The sequence below is a fragment of the Pagrus major genome, chromosome 8 (genome assembly GCF_040436345.1).
Source record: "Pagrus major chromosome 8, Pma_NU_1.0".
NCBI classification, from domain to species: domain Eukaryota; kingdom Metazoa; phylum Chordata; class Actinopteri; order Spariformes; family Sparidae; genus Pagrus; species Pagrus major.
In genome coordinates this window covers 10,625,231-10,639,514 of record NC_133222.1, presented here as the reverse complement: position 1 = coordinate 10,639,514, position 14,284 = coordinate 10,625,231, and the positions used below count along the sequence as shown (strand labels likewise).

The window sequence follows — 14,284 nt, the reverse complement described above, 5'->3', positions numbered from 1 at the left end:
AGACTTTAGTCTTAGCAAAGAAGTCTAAAAGCTAAACTGAATTCAGAGTAAAAGCTAACTATTTAAACCAGAACTAAAAAATTGCCATTTCTTTCATGGCAACACTGTAAATTATTCATTGCTTTGTTTTGATCCATCTTAAAAAGTTGGAAAAATAGTGTCCCATCTTAGTGAGACAGCGTAGAGGAGTGCATGTGGACTTGAAAAACATGTCTGTAAAATATGGTTCATGATGTAGCTGATGACCAGTGATTTATGTCCTGTGCTTTGCACAAGAGTTGTTATAGGACAGGCCCCCTCACTTCGTATTGCAACACATGGTCAAAACATAGAGACCCACTTGCTGCTCACATTTCACATCAGAGAAGGCTTGGCTGACAAAATCTATACTTTGAGTTGAAGACCTGAGGGTATTTCATAAATGTGTATGCTATAGTTTAACATCGGTCTTATTTATGTTTATGGTTTTAGACATTGTGTTTAACTTTGTTTCTAGAATGATTCTGTTATACTCTTGTGTTACAAATATTACACATGAAATTTATAATCTATCTAATACTGAACTCCCTCTTCTATATTGGCCAAGATGTTTCCCTGGATTAATAAAGATTAGATAAAAAAAAAAGAAAGAAATTTGGCTTCAATACAAACATAAACAACCAAACATATCCTCAAATCAAGCACATATCTTTATTTAAACAACATACGCATTTGTAAAGATACCATATAGCCTACGTTTTGTCTTCAATGTGAAAAGGATGCTAAAAGAACATAAATATTCAATTATATTAGAGTGTGACTGATACTGGATTTTCGAGGCCAATACCGATACCAATAGGGCATGAAAAATGCTGATATTGATATATCGGCCGATACAAGTAAACTAATGTATATGTTTATACAGAATATATAACGTATAAACACATTTTTGCAATAATCCCAGAAATGTGGTTATCAAACTCTTACTCAAAGACACGTAGCCTGTGTAACAGAGGCAGGATATTTAACAGTTTAACAAAAACACAGTAAACTGCAATGGAAGTTGAATAAATATAAATGACCCCAAGCGTCGTTTTCTACATTATGTGCTGTAAAAAAGGAAAATATAGGCACATATTGGTTAAAATATGCGCATAAATGCCAATAATGATATAGCTATGTGAATATACAGTTTAAAAGTCACGTACAATGAAGTTGAGCAATGTATGGGTGTTACAGGATTTGTTCTGCGTCCCCTTTCTGTACGGCAAGGACATTGTGATGATGATCTATATTTCATCACACAGGCTAAATATAGAATATCCAATGATTTCTCTACCTCAGTGAGTGTTTTTCCAGTTTAAACATCACTTTTCTTATCTGTGTGCCTCCCTGAACTCAGCTCTGGTTTGTGATTGTACAGCCTAAAAAGGGGTCAGATTGCTCATTACCGTAATGTCACTAAAAGTGTTCCTACTTGCATCTGCTGTACATGATTTCTACCAACTTAACCAGCGCATATTTCGCCTGTTTGGCTGTTATTCAATTCAAGACGTTTTATAATTTTAAAATCAAACATACATCTCTTTTTTTTCCACGTAAAATTTGTTGAGAGACTCTTTCTGTTATATTAGATGCTCCTATATTATGGGCTTAGCGGTAATGTGCGTGTCCGCCGTCTCGTTCCGGGAAAGGGGAGAGTTTTACTCGATATAATTGAAGTTATGAACATTGAGGAGACAAACATAACATACTCTGGCCAAGGTCCGACAGCTGCTCATCTGGTACGAGACAGACGGCAGGTATACACTGAAACATGCGTGTTTATGGATGTCTTGAACACTGGTTATTTTCTGATCTAAATCAGGACGTTTCTAAGTGAATCTATCTCTGCGTTGTTCATTTAAAGCTCATTTCACCAGAAATGAGAAGTTAGTGGCTGAGTCTAGACATCAAATTTTACAGTGATTTCCTGACGTCAGTCATTTCGTAGTTTGCTTTGTTTTTTTCCTCATTCGGACCGGTCCAATAGGAAGTGATTGAAAAATACTAAAGTTTAAAACTTTTCATCAACTTCTTACAGTCTGGAATAAGAAGAAGAAGAAAATGCACTGATGACTGGATCCCGACCCAACCCCTGTCGAATAATGATCAGAGGTATGTTATGTCTCCATTCAACACCACAGCCTCAATATGCAGCAATGTTTCATATTACACAGAGTGTGATTTCATTTGACTGAAATTCTCACTTGGTTTGTTTCAGAAATTGTCATAGTGCGCCACCCTGTCTCTGTGTGTGTGCCTGTGAACCATCAGGTGACTCTGAGTGTCCGTGCTGAGGGCACAGGTATCCTCAAATACCAGTGGTTCACTAGTGATGAAGAGGTATGTGGATTTTACTTTTTGCTCAAGCATTTTAAATGGCATTTGTTATTGTTTTATATAATGTGTAAAATAATGTCTACAGTGTGTGAGGATTGTGTGTCGCTGTGCTTCTACAGTACAGGTTTGATCTGGTGCACAGCTGTTTTGGTCACAATGAAACTACTCATTTCAAAAAAGGATTAATCAGCTACTTAAAATAACAACCGAAACAAGTCCTTAAGAAAATATTTGACAATCTTGCACTCATCTTAAGCACCTAATTTTTTCTCATCATCATGAATGCTTCTGAGATTTAACTCTTAATTATTATTTTGTTCTGTTTTCAAGCTTCGTGGTAGCACCGAGGCAGACCTGACCATCAAAGCTAAAGACACTAAGCTCTATGTGTGCCGAGTGCATGACCACCGTGCTAACTACGAGTTCAGTGAATGGGCGAAAGTGAAGGTGTTGGACATCGATAAGTCAGGTATGCATTGAGCCATCCTCATGTTGACACATACTGCAGTGGTGTGATGGTTGTTTGTTCATATTTGCAGCACATTATTATCAGTTTTATGCATATTGCTAGTTTTCTGATGCTTCTTTTCAAACACCATCAGGTTTGCCGGTACACTGGCAGGGTGAGCCACACATTGCTGTCAACCCTAAACCCCAGACAGTCCGACAAGGTACGAAACTCACCCTCCGCTGCACTGCCTTTGGCATCCCCACTCCTCACTATCAGTGGTACAGAAATGGACAGCCACTGCTGGACAAGACTGGTGACACTCTGCAGGTAAGGAAGGATGACAAACCAGTATTTACTTACCTCAGTGTTGACAGTGATTGTTTACACAGAGCTATATTTACTGTGTCCTTACACTGACTCTGATTCATGCACCCTTCACCAGCCATGCAATTTATTTGGGAAATGAGGTCAAAATTTAACCAACGTTTTGATTTATGCTTGAGTACTCACGTGTAAGAAAGACAAACATGGTAGGAAGATAATCATTGTGGTACTTGCAGATTGACCACACAACGGCCGAACATGGAGGCTCATACCTGTGCTCCATATCTAACGTGCTGGAGGAGAGATGGACTGAAGCAGTCGATGTTGACATAGGTAAGTCATATCTCAAACTATTTTTAGCTACTCGGTAAAAGTTTATCTTTTCCCAATTTTATCATCGTATTTTACAGTTTGACTACTTCCTTCATTTCCAATGAAGTAACTCTGAAGACTGATTCCACTGATTTAGCAGTTGGACTATTTCCATTATGCTCGAGGTACTTTCCCATTTCTACAGACTAAAAAGGAAGTTGTTAGACTCCAGTACTACTTGAGCCGAGCCTTAGACCCACAACAGGAAAATGATGTAAAATGAAACTAGTTCTTGCAGTGTTTCGTCTGTTTGTAACTCTGTAGGATGCTTTAAAAAAAAAAAAAATGTTAAATGGTACTGCCCTGTAGGTTCCCTCTGGAAAGAATCATCTTACTGTTGATTGTTGTTAAACTAAAAATGTTGTGCTTCTCTTTTTTCAGTCCTTCCAGTGCTGACTGATCAGCTTCCTCCTGCAGCACTCACAGGTAGGCTTCAGTTTTATGGAAAGAAACTCAGTGTCACTGTCAACCCGCGCTACTTTAACTGTATTAGAGAGCAAAAGTACCATGCTCTGTATTTATATTTCACCATGTTTTAATGAGAATTATTCTGTGATCTTTGTTTCAGCCACTGATAAAGTTGCCCTCCTTATTGGCAACTTGAATTACACCAACCACCCTAACTTGATGGCCCCTGTTATGGATGTACATGAGCTGGCCAACCTCCTGCAGCAGCTTGGCTTCAGAGTCGTTTCTCTGCTGGATCTCACCAAGGAGGAGATGGTGGCCGCTATTGAAAAGTTCACCCAGCTCCTTGACAGAGGAGTTTATGGTTGGTATAATTTGCGTATTAATCTTTTTTTTTTTATTAGCTACATTTGTCCGTTGATTAACGGTTCCAACTTCCTTGAAGAAATGCTGACAGAGTTATTCTATCGATCAAATATATAACTTCCTTTGTCGTGTTTTGTGGTCCTTATCTGTTGTTGTCCACTTGTCATGAACCCACGGGTGGTTTATAGTATCTCGCTTTACACGTATGAGCGGCTGAGTGGGTAGATGCACTTCTGACTCTGGCATTTTGATAATACAGTGAAAAACAAAAGACACCACGTGCACAGCAGTGCATTTCTCATGAGTGCAGCTGGTACAGGGTAAACCACAGCGGACCAAAAATTTTTTTTTAAATATTCCAGCGCACACCAGAATTTGATTGACACGATTTTATTAACTTTCATTTTCTTATCTTATTGTAATTGTTAATTGCCACTGTAGTTTACAATTGGTCATATTGCTAAGGGGAACTAACTGTTTAACCACTATTGTTGATAAACACCAGACAGGTACACACTTTCATTATGGAGCTGTAATATGGTGTCATGCTGTGTCAGAATGAGACAGTCTGTGACAATTCTGGAGCCGCCTTTCTCTTGCTAATAATGAAACAATGACTGAAAACTGAGAAATCACGTTTTGAAACATGTACTGTATAGAAATCGTGACCTTTCTCTAAGTTGCTCCCAGGATGGCAGAAAGTGTGCAGACAAAATGCAATGATTACAATTATTGTGGTCGTGCAGCTGTAACTAAATGTGTATTATTATCACTCCTCACAGGCCTTTTCTACTATGCGGGTCATGGGTATGAGCATGCTGGGAGGAATTACTTGGTAGCTGTTGATGCTCCACAACCATATCGACCTGAAAACTGTGTGTGCGTGCAGAGGGTCATGCTCAGCATGCAGAAAAGACGCACTGCACTGAGTGTGATCCTACTGGATACCTGTAGAAAGTGGTAGGTGCAGTAATTCATTTCATTCACATGGGTTTTCAAATTTATTATAAACTGATGATTACAAATACTTTATACAAATGTAAACCAGGATTTGTTTTGATTGCTTCATTCTTCTGAAAAATGTATTTTAATTTCTAAAGGTACAACCAGGATTGCATTCCTTCAGGCATCATGCCACTGGGACCCACTGGGAATACTGTTTACGGTTATGCCACGTATGTACTCTATTCATTGTTTTTTAATTATTGAATTACACATGCAGAAACCAATGCCCAGACCGGCAAATGGATTTAACAGTTCGAGCACAATTAGTATCGGCCTATCTTTTGCTATGTGTTCTTCAATAACTTTCTCTTTAATAACTAATGCAGATGTGAAGATGCGGAGGCTTTTGAGGTCCAGGACGGAGGGAAAAGTACTGGAATCTTCACTAAGTACTTGAACGAGCACATCCTACAGACCGACAAAGTCACACACGTCTTGGAGAGGGTGTCTGAGGGTGAGCATTTGTTTTTTGTGTACATGATAATAAATCTATGTGTAGCTGTGTATGCTGTGTTTTGTAGTAGCTGAGTGGACATGTATGCTCCTGAGAGGTTGTGGTCAATTCAACTAAACACATTCATGGCTTAAACTAAAATCATTAGTGTTGGAAGTTAAACTACAAATCTACTCAAAGAATACCAAAACCTTGTCAGTAGTATTTTTATAGACTGAGTGTAAACAGATCTGAAGGGAACAAGTTGTTCTTCGATGTGCTGGGTGGAGCGCAGACAAGTTTTATAATCATTGGCAAATCGTTTTAGTAGTATTGCTTTCTCAGGAGTTGTAAGTATAGCTGTGACTGAAGCCGGGGTAGGGTCTTATCAAGTTGTTTGCCTGTTTGATGGATCTCTGGTAGAATAATTTTTCGAGGTACCATTAGCATGTGACCTCATTCACTGGAAATTCACACTGTTGGCGAGAGAACAGCAAGAAACCTGAGAGCCGCAGAGTGCAGGACAGCTGCTCTGCCATTTGGGCACCCATGCTACTTCTCTCATGGGTCACTCATGAAATCAGCGCTAGCAGGACAGGACAGGACACCCTGCTGAGAGTGTTCTGTGTGTCTGTATGTGTATGTGGACATAGTTACATGACAAAATAAACTACTGGTTATGACATGTTTACAACAGATTTTTCTCCTTTTTTTTACTTCTATCTCTTTGTATTTTTTATTTGAAATACCAGAGCCACGATATGGGCAGTAACTTAAAAATTCCCAGGCCTTTCGATATCTGCTCATCTTGTCTGGGACGTATTTAGAGATGGAAAAAGAGTCGAGCTGCTGGTTGTTCATCCATTATGTCAACATAGTGACGACAGCTTGCCCCTAATATCCTTGACGCCAAATCTTCCGAAAAGCCAAGCATAAATCTATATTAAATGATTTGAACATGCTTGCACTACTGACCAGTCATTCCACCCTGTCAACCCTTTAATGATTTCTATGTTTGTATTCACTAAATCTTGTGCACAGGGGTTTTCCAGAACTAATCCAGCCCAATCAATTACTGTGAATATTAACCATCTCATTTTTCAAAGTTCCCTAAGTTCCTCAAAGCTAGCCATGTGAATCTAATGAGCTTTATTCTAAATTCACTCATTCTCCTCTTAACTGCTATTGCAAAACTCTGGCAGCCCCATGATCAAATGAGTGTGAGTCCACAGGCTCTTGTGGTTAAAGACTGTATACAGGTTTTAGTTGTTAATGAAGTGACTGAGTAAAAAATGGGAAAACACCCTGGAGTTTTTGTATGTGAAGTTGCTGCAGAGTTTGATCATATTTACCTGTATTTTCTCCCTCCAGATCTGAGCAGAGACCCTCTTGTCAGAGGTAAGCAGGGGGTGGAGATCAAACACACCCTGAAGGAAGCTCGATCCCTTGCAGACCCAGTTCGGACCGCTGGCCACACAAGGGAGCTACACCTGCGAGATGCCTGCTGGAAACGAGCAAATGGTGAGTTGAGGAAAAATGTCTTATATGTTTCTTATTGCTATGTTTTGGGAATTCTAGGTCAAACTGCATTGAGGACAGGATGTGTAAAATACATCCACACTCCAAATATAGTTTATTTTCCAGCAAGTAAACCACAATTCTGTTCACTTCATCCGTTGTCATTTACTCTTCCTGACACCTCCTACACTCCAGCATGTGACAACCAAATGCAGACATTGTGGTTACAGGTGATATTTACAGAAACATCCAAAGAAGCTCCTTGTGGTCTTTAATTAATCAAAACAGGGAAATGGTTATTTTTACAAAGTGCATGTCATAACTTCCTCAAATGTGCTTTTCCCCTCAGGCTAATCTGCAGCTAAAATTAACAGGGGCTGAAAGTCCCCAATGTGGTTAATAAAAGGCTCTGGCAAATCAGCTGTTCTATCTTAGTAATTTAATACCATAAGAAGTGCAGTCAAAGTAAACCTTTTTTGGAGCATGTTTTAGCCTTATGTTTTGTAAAAAATACTTTTTTCATATCCCCTTTCAGAGCTACCACGGAAGAAGCGGCTAATGTTTCTTTGCGGAGTGGAAGTGGAAGTCAGCTTCTCGGCTTTGTTCTCTAATGTGTTGGTGGCTTTTGCCACTGTGAAGACCACAGGCCCCCGGACCCAGGACTGCACGGTCACTCTGAGTAGCAAACCTGTAAGTATTTATTTTTTACTTAAAACTATCATCCTGTCAAGTTTTATTGTCATCTATATACACACAAAAAACACATTATAGGTAAAACAAAAAAAAACAAAAATCAAAGAATTGTGCAGTATATAGAAATGTCACCTTCTCACTAGTAAAGATTGCTCTTGAGTATTTGGCACCAACTGAAGTTCCTTTTTGTCAGAGTCACTAAACCCAGAAATGTGTTTAAAAACTGCAAGTTGTATCTACATCATACATTCCATGTTGCTCACCAGTGAACGCAGTGAGTTTCCATGAGCCAGCAGGAATTTCTCAATAATGACCATTCACCCCCACGTTCCACATGTATGAGGAAGTACTGCCCATATATGGACTTCCAGCCTGCTGCAACCACAGACAAAGCAGGAACTTGTAATGGTTATCTGCTGAAGTTTAATACGTGCACACTGTTGACGACAACAGAATCTGGGATCATACTGACATCTGGTGGCTGATTTATGAATGCATCTGTTTTTTTAGTGCCTATGTACAAGAGAATCAGTGTAAATGCTGACATGTTTATTAATCAGTAAATTTAGACATGTTTTGATGATGCTGACAAAATCTTTTCTGTTCTGGATCCTTAGCCGATGGAGGACATATTTTCCGGCCCTGGCAGGTCAGATGAGATGGACTCTTTACTATTTAAGACATCAGATAATCCAGACTGCACTCTACGACTTTGTGGTCTTCAAAAGCTGAAGGTATGCAGTACATTATATGTGTCCCAATTCTGTTACCAAGAACTTTTACTTAAAAATAAGGTAGAACTACTCTTAAAAAGAAAGTCTGTATAATTAATGTGAAAATATATGTTTATCATTTGTGTGTCTTAGGAGTCTCTGCTCATAAAGGTGGATCTACACTATACTCACAAGGACAGTAAACTGCGCCAGACAGAAAGTCAACAGGTGGACATAGGAGAGCCTCTGGTGGCATCTTGGAAACTGTACAGGAGGAATCAAACAACAGCAACCAAGAAACAAGAAGGTGCCTGTGCTCAAAGTATGGGCAACATTTCAAGCAGCAAACCACCACTGCATCACAGTCAGGCTGGACCATGTCGCCCTTTCACCAGAAAGGCAGTGTGCGCTGCTAAAGTAGCAGTCACACGGAGCAACGAACCTGAAGAGAACGATGAGACCGAACTGCATTGCTTTGCTCATCGACATTAGGGCGTTTTTCTGGTCCTGTTATTGTAAATACGAGTTTGAAATATTTTGAAACTGATGTGATTAGGAATTCCTTAGTTGCTGATCATACGTCTTTGGCGGTTGTGGTTGTTGATGATGAAGAATGAGTGAGGGAATGACTGAGGTTTGTGTTTGGTTCGTATTACCAGCCTTTAATTCTTAAATAAACACTGAAGAAACATTAAGCAATGCTTTTGCAAACCACTGATTTCATCATAAATTGTACAATACTTTTAAAATATTTCTTTTTCATCAGTGGCAAGCTGGCTAGCCTAACTTATTAAATACCATTCCTGTAATTTATCAAATAAAGACTACTACTTTCATCACTGTTTTGTTATCACCAATATGTTTTCTGTCTTTCTGGGAAATCGACAGCTTCAATGGATTGCAAAAATGTGTTTGAATAGACCACATATAAATAAACACCTATGATGTGATGATGTGACCTTGTTTATTAAAACCTGATAAATACTAGTCTTTAGTCATACTAGCTTAGACCAAATTGCATGGCTTAGAGGATAAGTTCATCCAAAATGCCGATGGAAAGTCGGGTGAAGTTTTGTCGGCCACACAACATTTTTGGAGCGTCACAGCATTTTCCCAAATAACTGTAAAAGTATATTGGGATTTTTTTGTGTTTGTTTGTTTTTTATGTTTTAAAACAAGTCCCCATGTACTTTAATAGTCCGTGCTGCAACGCTGTTTTCATGTGAAGCTCCAGAAATGTATCTTGGACTACAAAACTTCACCTGACTTTGCATGAGGATCAGAAGATGATGACTGAATTTTCATCTTTGGGTGAACTTATCCTTTAAAGACTACACTTAGTACCCTGCTATAGTGAGGATACCTGGATGTAAATGATTAGCAACATTAAATCCTGACACGATACATTATGGTATGGAAGCCAAAGGGAAATACAGTACTTCCCATTTGGGGTTTCAGTGTAGTCTTTAGAGTAAATAAATAATACAATTATACACAGAGCAACTCAATTGGCTATGGTATAGCGTTATATTGGAAACAGCTACAGCAATTTGCAAAATATCAAGCTAGTTTCTGCGTTATGTCGAACAAAAACCAGGAGAAATTCTGTGAGAAGATATTATAAAGGTTAAATTAACATAAGAGAAGGCTGGATATTTACACAAAATGTCCGCTTTTGCAAAGTAGTCACACGTCTTAAGTTATTGTGGTTCACCCAAGGACGTCATATTACATCACCAGGCAGTAACGCATAGCTTAGTTAAGTTAAGAAGCGCTAGCTAAACTTTAGCTTAAGTTAGCTTAACAAAACGTTAGTTAACTACATAGTTAACTACAGTTGTCGCTTAATTAATTCCGATTCGGGGGTCTTCATTGGTCTTATACTGGAAACGGCACCTCACGCCACCAGCCCCGGCTAGCTCGCCGTGATCGTATAGTGGTTAGTACTCTGCGTTGTGGCCGCAGCAACCCCGGTTCGAATCCGGGTCACGGCAGGGATGTCCAAGTGCTGACTCCTTTTTTTTTTTTTTATTTAACCATTTCAACATTACAATATCCCTATCGACGAAACACAAACACAATAACATAATCTGTTTTAGGTGAAATATTTATTATGTTGCAATCCAGACATTGGATTCTAATGACAGACTCCCCAAACATAGATGAAAATGTGGTGTCTCTTTGGTAAGATTTTGTCAGAAAAATGTTTTTTGTATTAACAGAAATAAGTGGGAATTAAAAAGCAGTAAAATCATACCTGTTAATTTTCTTGACATCCTCTCCACCATGCCTCAAAGACCCCAGAGGGTCCTCGCTCACCAACCTGGTTAATGATTTTCACACACTGGGGTCACTGGTGGCTGTTTAAATCGCACTAACGCTGACTGGCCTGCAGGTGGCAGTCAACATACATATTTACAACATGCACTCACCGAGACAGGAAGAGTTATTAAAAATAATACCTGGCTCACCTGAAGTTCGACATGACACCTGAGGACAGTCATGATTTTGGCTAATTGGTTAAAGATTTCCATGCAAACCACTTAGTCAAGAAAGTATTACAGTTTTTATTACTTTACTGCTCATTTCTATTATATTTAGGCTTCTTTACACCATTCATGATTTATTAATAGCTCTCAGCCCAAAGAAGCATTTTTTTTTTATCATGGTTAAAAATGGGGTTAAGGCACTGCAGTCATTCCCCACTAGATTTTGCAATATAAATAACACATGACCCTATATTTAGCCTAATTGTAAGTCTCTGGAGGGTGTTTCACAACACAGGATCCAGTTGTTGAATCTTTTTCTGGACCTTGATGGCAGCGAGTCAGGAGACAAATTGCGGCGTGAGAAAAAAAAAAGAAAAAAAACAAAAGAAAAAAAACAAAAACAATACTGGGTAATAAAGTGCGGAGAAAACGCCACGCGCTCCCGTTGGTTCAATTTGACGTCAGTTTTCACTGGGACCCGCCCGCTCGCTCAAGTGGCGGCGGTGAATGGTGAGAGATAATCCTCGGCTCTGCTGCCACAGACACACACACACGCACACACACGCACACACACAACAGGGCTGAGCTGCCTCTGGATCTGGATGCGGGCATCCTCGGATTCTGCTCTTCTTCACGGGCCCACCGCACGCAAACTTAACGGGACAACAATGGTGCACGCCTCGGCGGATGAATCCGTGGCTGCTGGTCGTGTAGGGGACCGGGGATTGTGGTCAATGTGACATTCACTGGCACGCTGGTTGTTGAGTTTATTGTTCTGGTCCTTACAGACGCAGAGCAGCGACTCTCTGAGAAGATGTTGAGCCGATTCATGAGCGGCAGCATCAGGAATCTCGAGCGGGAATACAGCTGCACCGTCAGACTGCTGGACGATACGGAATATACGTGCACCATTCAGGTTAGTCACCTGTCGACCACCGGGGTTTGGTTCAGCAGCTGAATAGCGCTTGCGATTGTGTCTGGACCTGGCAGACAAGAAGAGGCGAGTGTTTGAGCAGAGAGGGGGGGGACAGCAAGTGCCTGCATGTCCCGCTGCTGGTGTCTAACCAAAGAGAACACCCTGGATAAGCATTATGCAGAGTTATTTTTGTCATTTTAAATAATAGAAAGGCGTATATTCTGGAGGATGTGTTTCCCCTCACATGCCCCAGCATTGCCAGAAACCAGTGAGTGAATTTTGGTGGCAGCCTTGGCTTTGAAGACGTCAGGGAGCTCTGTAGGACAGACATGACATCTCCCCTCAAGGCTTGATGGGGGGAGTGGGGGGTGTCAAAAGCACATTGCACTACTGAAATGTATGGCTGAAAGGCAGGATTATTTTTTCTTACGTGTCAGTTTGTCAGCTTGTTGTTGCTCATGCAGTTTCCCTTGAACCTGTGACATCAATAATGCACATGGGGTATCCCATTGCTGCCCTGGAGAACATGCAGTGGTGCTCCATGCACAGGTGGAAGCATGGGCCGTGCCATGTAGATTGCAGGAATGATGTGCATGTGTGACATATTGTTCCATGATCATGAAAACAAACTATTGATATTTCTGGCTGAAGCATATTTACTTGTCAAGATGAAAACAGAACCAGGCCCTGATAGTAAAATGTCTTCTTCTACAAGCGATGCTTTGATGATTGCTCAGTTCTTGTGTTCGCGCTGATTTCAGAAAAAGTAGGTGAGAGGGCCTGTCACTTCAATTGCGAGACAATATTGTTGCCTTTCTTTGTGTTGTAGGAAAGGTGCGCAAGGAAATCCTTAGAGACTTCCCTGACTAGCAGCAACATGTAGATGCATTAAAGCCGCTCCACAACATTAACCTGCGATGTGAAACATTAATAAGACATGTGTGATTCTTGTCCCTTTGATACGTGTTATCATCAGCAGGCTGTACAGCCACCGCTCCTCTTTTCTCCCATGAGCAAGCGTGAAATAGATACTGCAATTACTGTAGGATCGTGACTGTGTGCCCAGGTTGTAAACAGACCTGCATTTCTGCTTGGAGAGCTGAGCCAGAGATGGAGCTGGGCCAGATGGACTGTGAAGCCAGCAGGTGTGCTGTTTGCAGCAGAGTCGTGTGGTCTGGGTGGCTGACGTCAGCAGGGCTGGAAGGAGGGGAGTGGAGTGAAAGAGGAGAATGCTCCGGCTCTGCTGTGACTGTCTGGCATCCTGACTATCTTTCTGTCTAACCTGGCACCTGGGAGAGAGAGAGAGAGAGCGAGAGAGCAGGCTAATTCACCTGACTGGCCACACCACTGGAGCGTGTTCCTCGTTCAGTTCAAACTTTGCCCTTCCTTCCTGCCTGGCTTCCAGGCCTGCCAAAAACCAAAATCACCCTGGATACCAGGACACCTAGACTAGGGAATGCAAAGTAAGAGGCATAACTAGGTCATATATTCTCAGTCTCTCATGAGCTCTCTCTGCCTCTCTGTGTTTCTGTCTCTCTTTCTCTTTTTCACCTTCTTATGCCGAGCTTTTATTCCCACTAGACCTGTTTCCATTACACTCTGATCCCTTCCCTAAACTGTTTAATGGCTCCAAACTCAGATTTACCCCTGACAGACGTCGGCCTCCATCCTTTGTCTGACATTGAACCAGGTGCCCACTTCTTCAGTGACGTGGACGTCACCGTGGTGTTTGCGTTAATAAAACCAGCTTCGGCAGAAATAAGGAAACACGACCGCAGCTGAGCATTGAGGTCTTTCAGAGGAAAACATGTCCATCCTTTTTAAAGCAGTGGCAGCTGTAATGCATGGACTTAAGTTTTGCTTTAATGAATTATGGAGGAAAATGTGAGCACTCGTAATTACACAGTCCTGTAGATTTAGCTCACATCTAGTCGCAGGTTGGTGGAAGTGCCTGAAATCCTCGGTTGCCCTCAGGCCTCTTTTGCTCTCTGATTTTAATGCAGTGTTGCAGCAGAGAAGACCGACTGAGACTCGAGGAGAGCCTCACATATTTGTCATTAACATGTTTGTATAACAGAAATCACATGAAAAGAAAATACCATAGTTAATCAAAGACAAGCCTAAGTGGATTCACCCACTGCAATGCAACATGCACTCTCATCTGCTTGTGCTCTTTAAGCACAAGTCGAGCATTATTCTCATTTAGTTCTGCCGGATGCATTATTGATGGGCCTA

At 40.8% G+C, this 14,284-nt stretch overlaps 2 protein-coding genes and 1 non-coding gene across 5 annotated transcripts in view; all 3 read left to right on the top strand.

The window, feature by feature from the left end:
* Window positions 1-1,661: 1,661 nt before the first annotated feature.
* malt3 (MALT paracaspase 3) lies at window positions 1,662-9,594 on the top strand. Of its 2 annotated transcripts, none has more exons than XM_073472026.1 (15): window positions 1,662-1,781; window positions 2,063-2,136; window positions 2,243-2,364; window positions 2,692-2,830; window positions 2,964-3,139; window positions 3,373-3,469; window positions 3,890-3,934; window positions 4,077-4,280; window positions 5,065-5,242; window positions 5,383-5,457; window positions 5,614-5,741; window positions 7,092-7,241; window positions 7,774-7,928; window positions 8,549-8,665; window positions 8,798-9,594. In XM_073472026.1, exons 2-15 carry the CDS (start codon window positions 2,094-2,096, stop codon window positions 9,134-9,136), a joined length of 1,968 nt encoding a protein of 655 aa, XP_073328127.1. In that variant the 5' UTR covers window positions 1,662-1,781; window positions 2,063-2,093; the 3' UTR covers window positions 9,137-9,594. The 2 variants fall into 2 exon arrangements, with proteins under 2 accessions (XP_073328127.1, XP_073328126.1); XM_073472025.1 differs by having other exon boundaries at window positions 1,746-1,763.
* A 972-nt stretch (window positions 9,595-10,566) lies between these two features.
* trnah-gug (transfer RNA histidin (anticodon GUG)) lies at window positions 10,567-10,638 on the top strand. The gene has a single exon. It is a non-coding gene; the product is annotated as a tRNA-His (tRNA).
* Window positions 10,639-11,895: 1,257 nt separating this feature from the next.
* Window positions 11,896-14,284, top strand: part of frmd5a (FERM domain containing 5a) — a 62,203-nt gene continuing 59,814 nt past the window's right edge. For both annotated transcript variants that reach the window (XM_073472457.1, XM_073472456.1), the window contains exon 1: window positions 11,896-12,049. In XM_073472457.1, coding sequence (XP_073328558.1) covers window positions 11,948-12,049 — 102 coding nt within the window. In that variant the 5' untranslated portion in view covers window positions 11,896-11,947. The remainder of the gene's footprint in view (window positions 12,050-14,284) is intronic.

Coding starts and splice junctions, on each gene's coding strand:
- malt3 (XM_073472026.1), top strand. CDS start 2,094: ATGACTGGATCCCGACCCAACCCCTGTCGAATAATGATCAGAG. Junction 3,470..3,889: donor AGCAGTCGATGTTGACATAG/GTAAGTCATATC, acceptor CTCTTTTTTCAG/TCCTTCCAGTGCTGACTGAT. Junction 8,666..8,797: donor GTGGTCTTCAAAAGCTGAAG/GTATGCAGTACA, acceptor TGTGTGTCTTAG/GAGTCTCTGCTCATAAAGGT.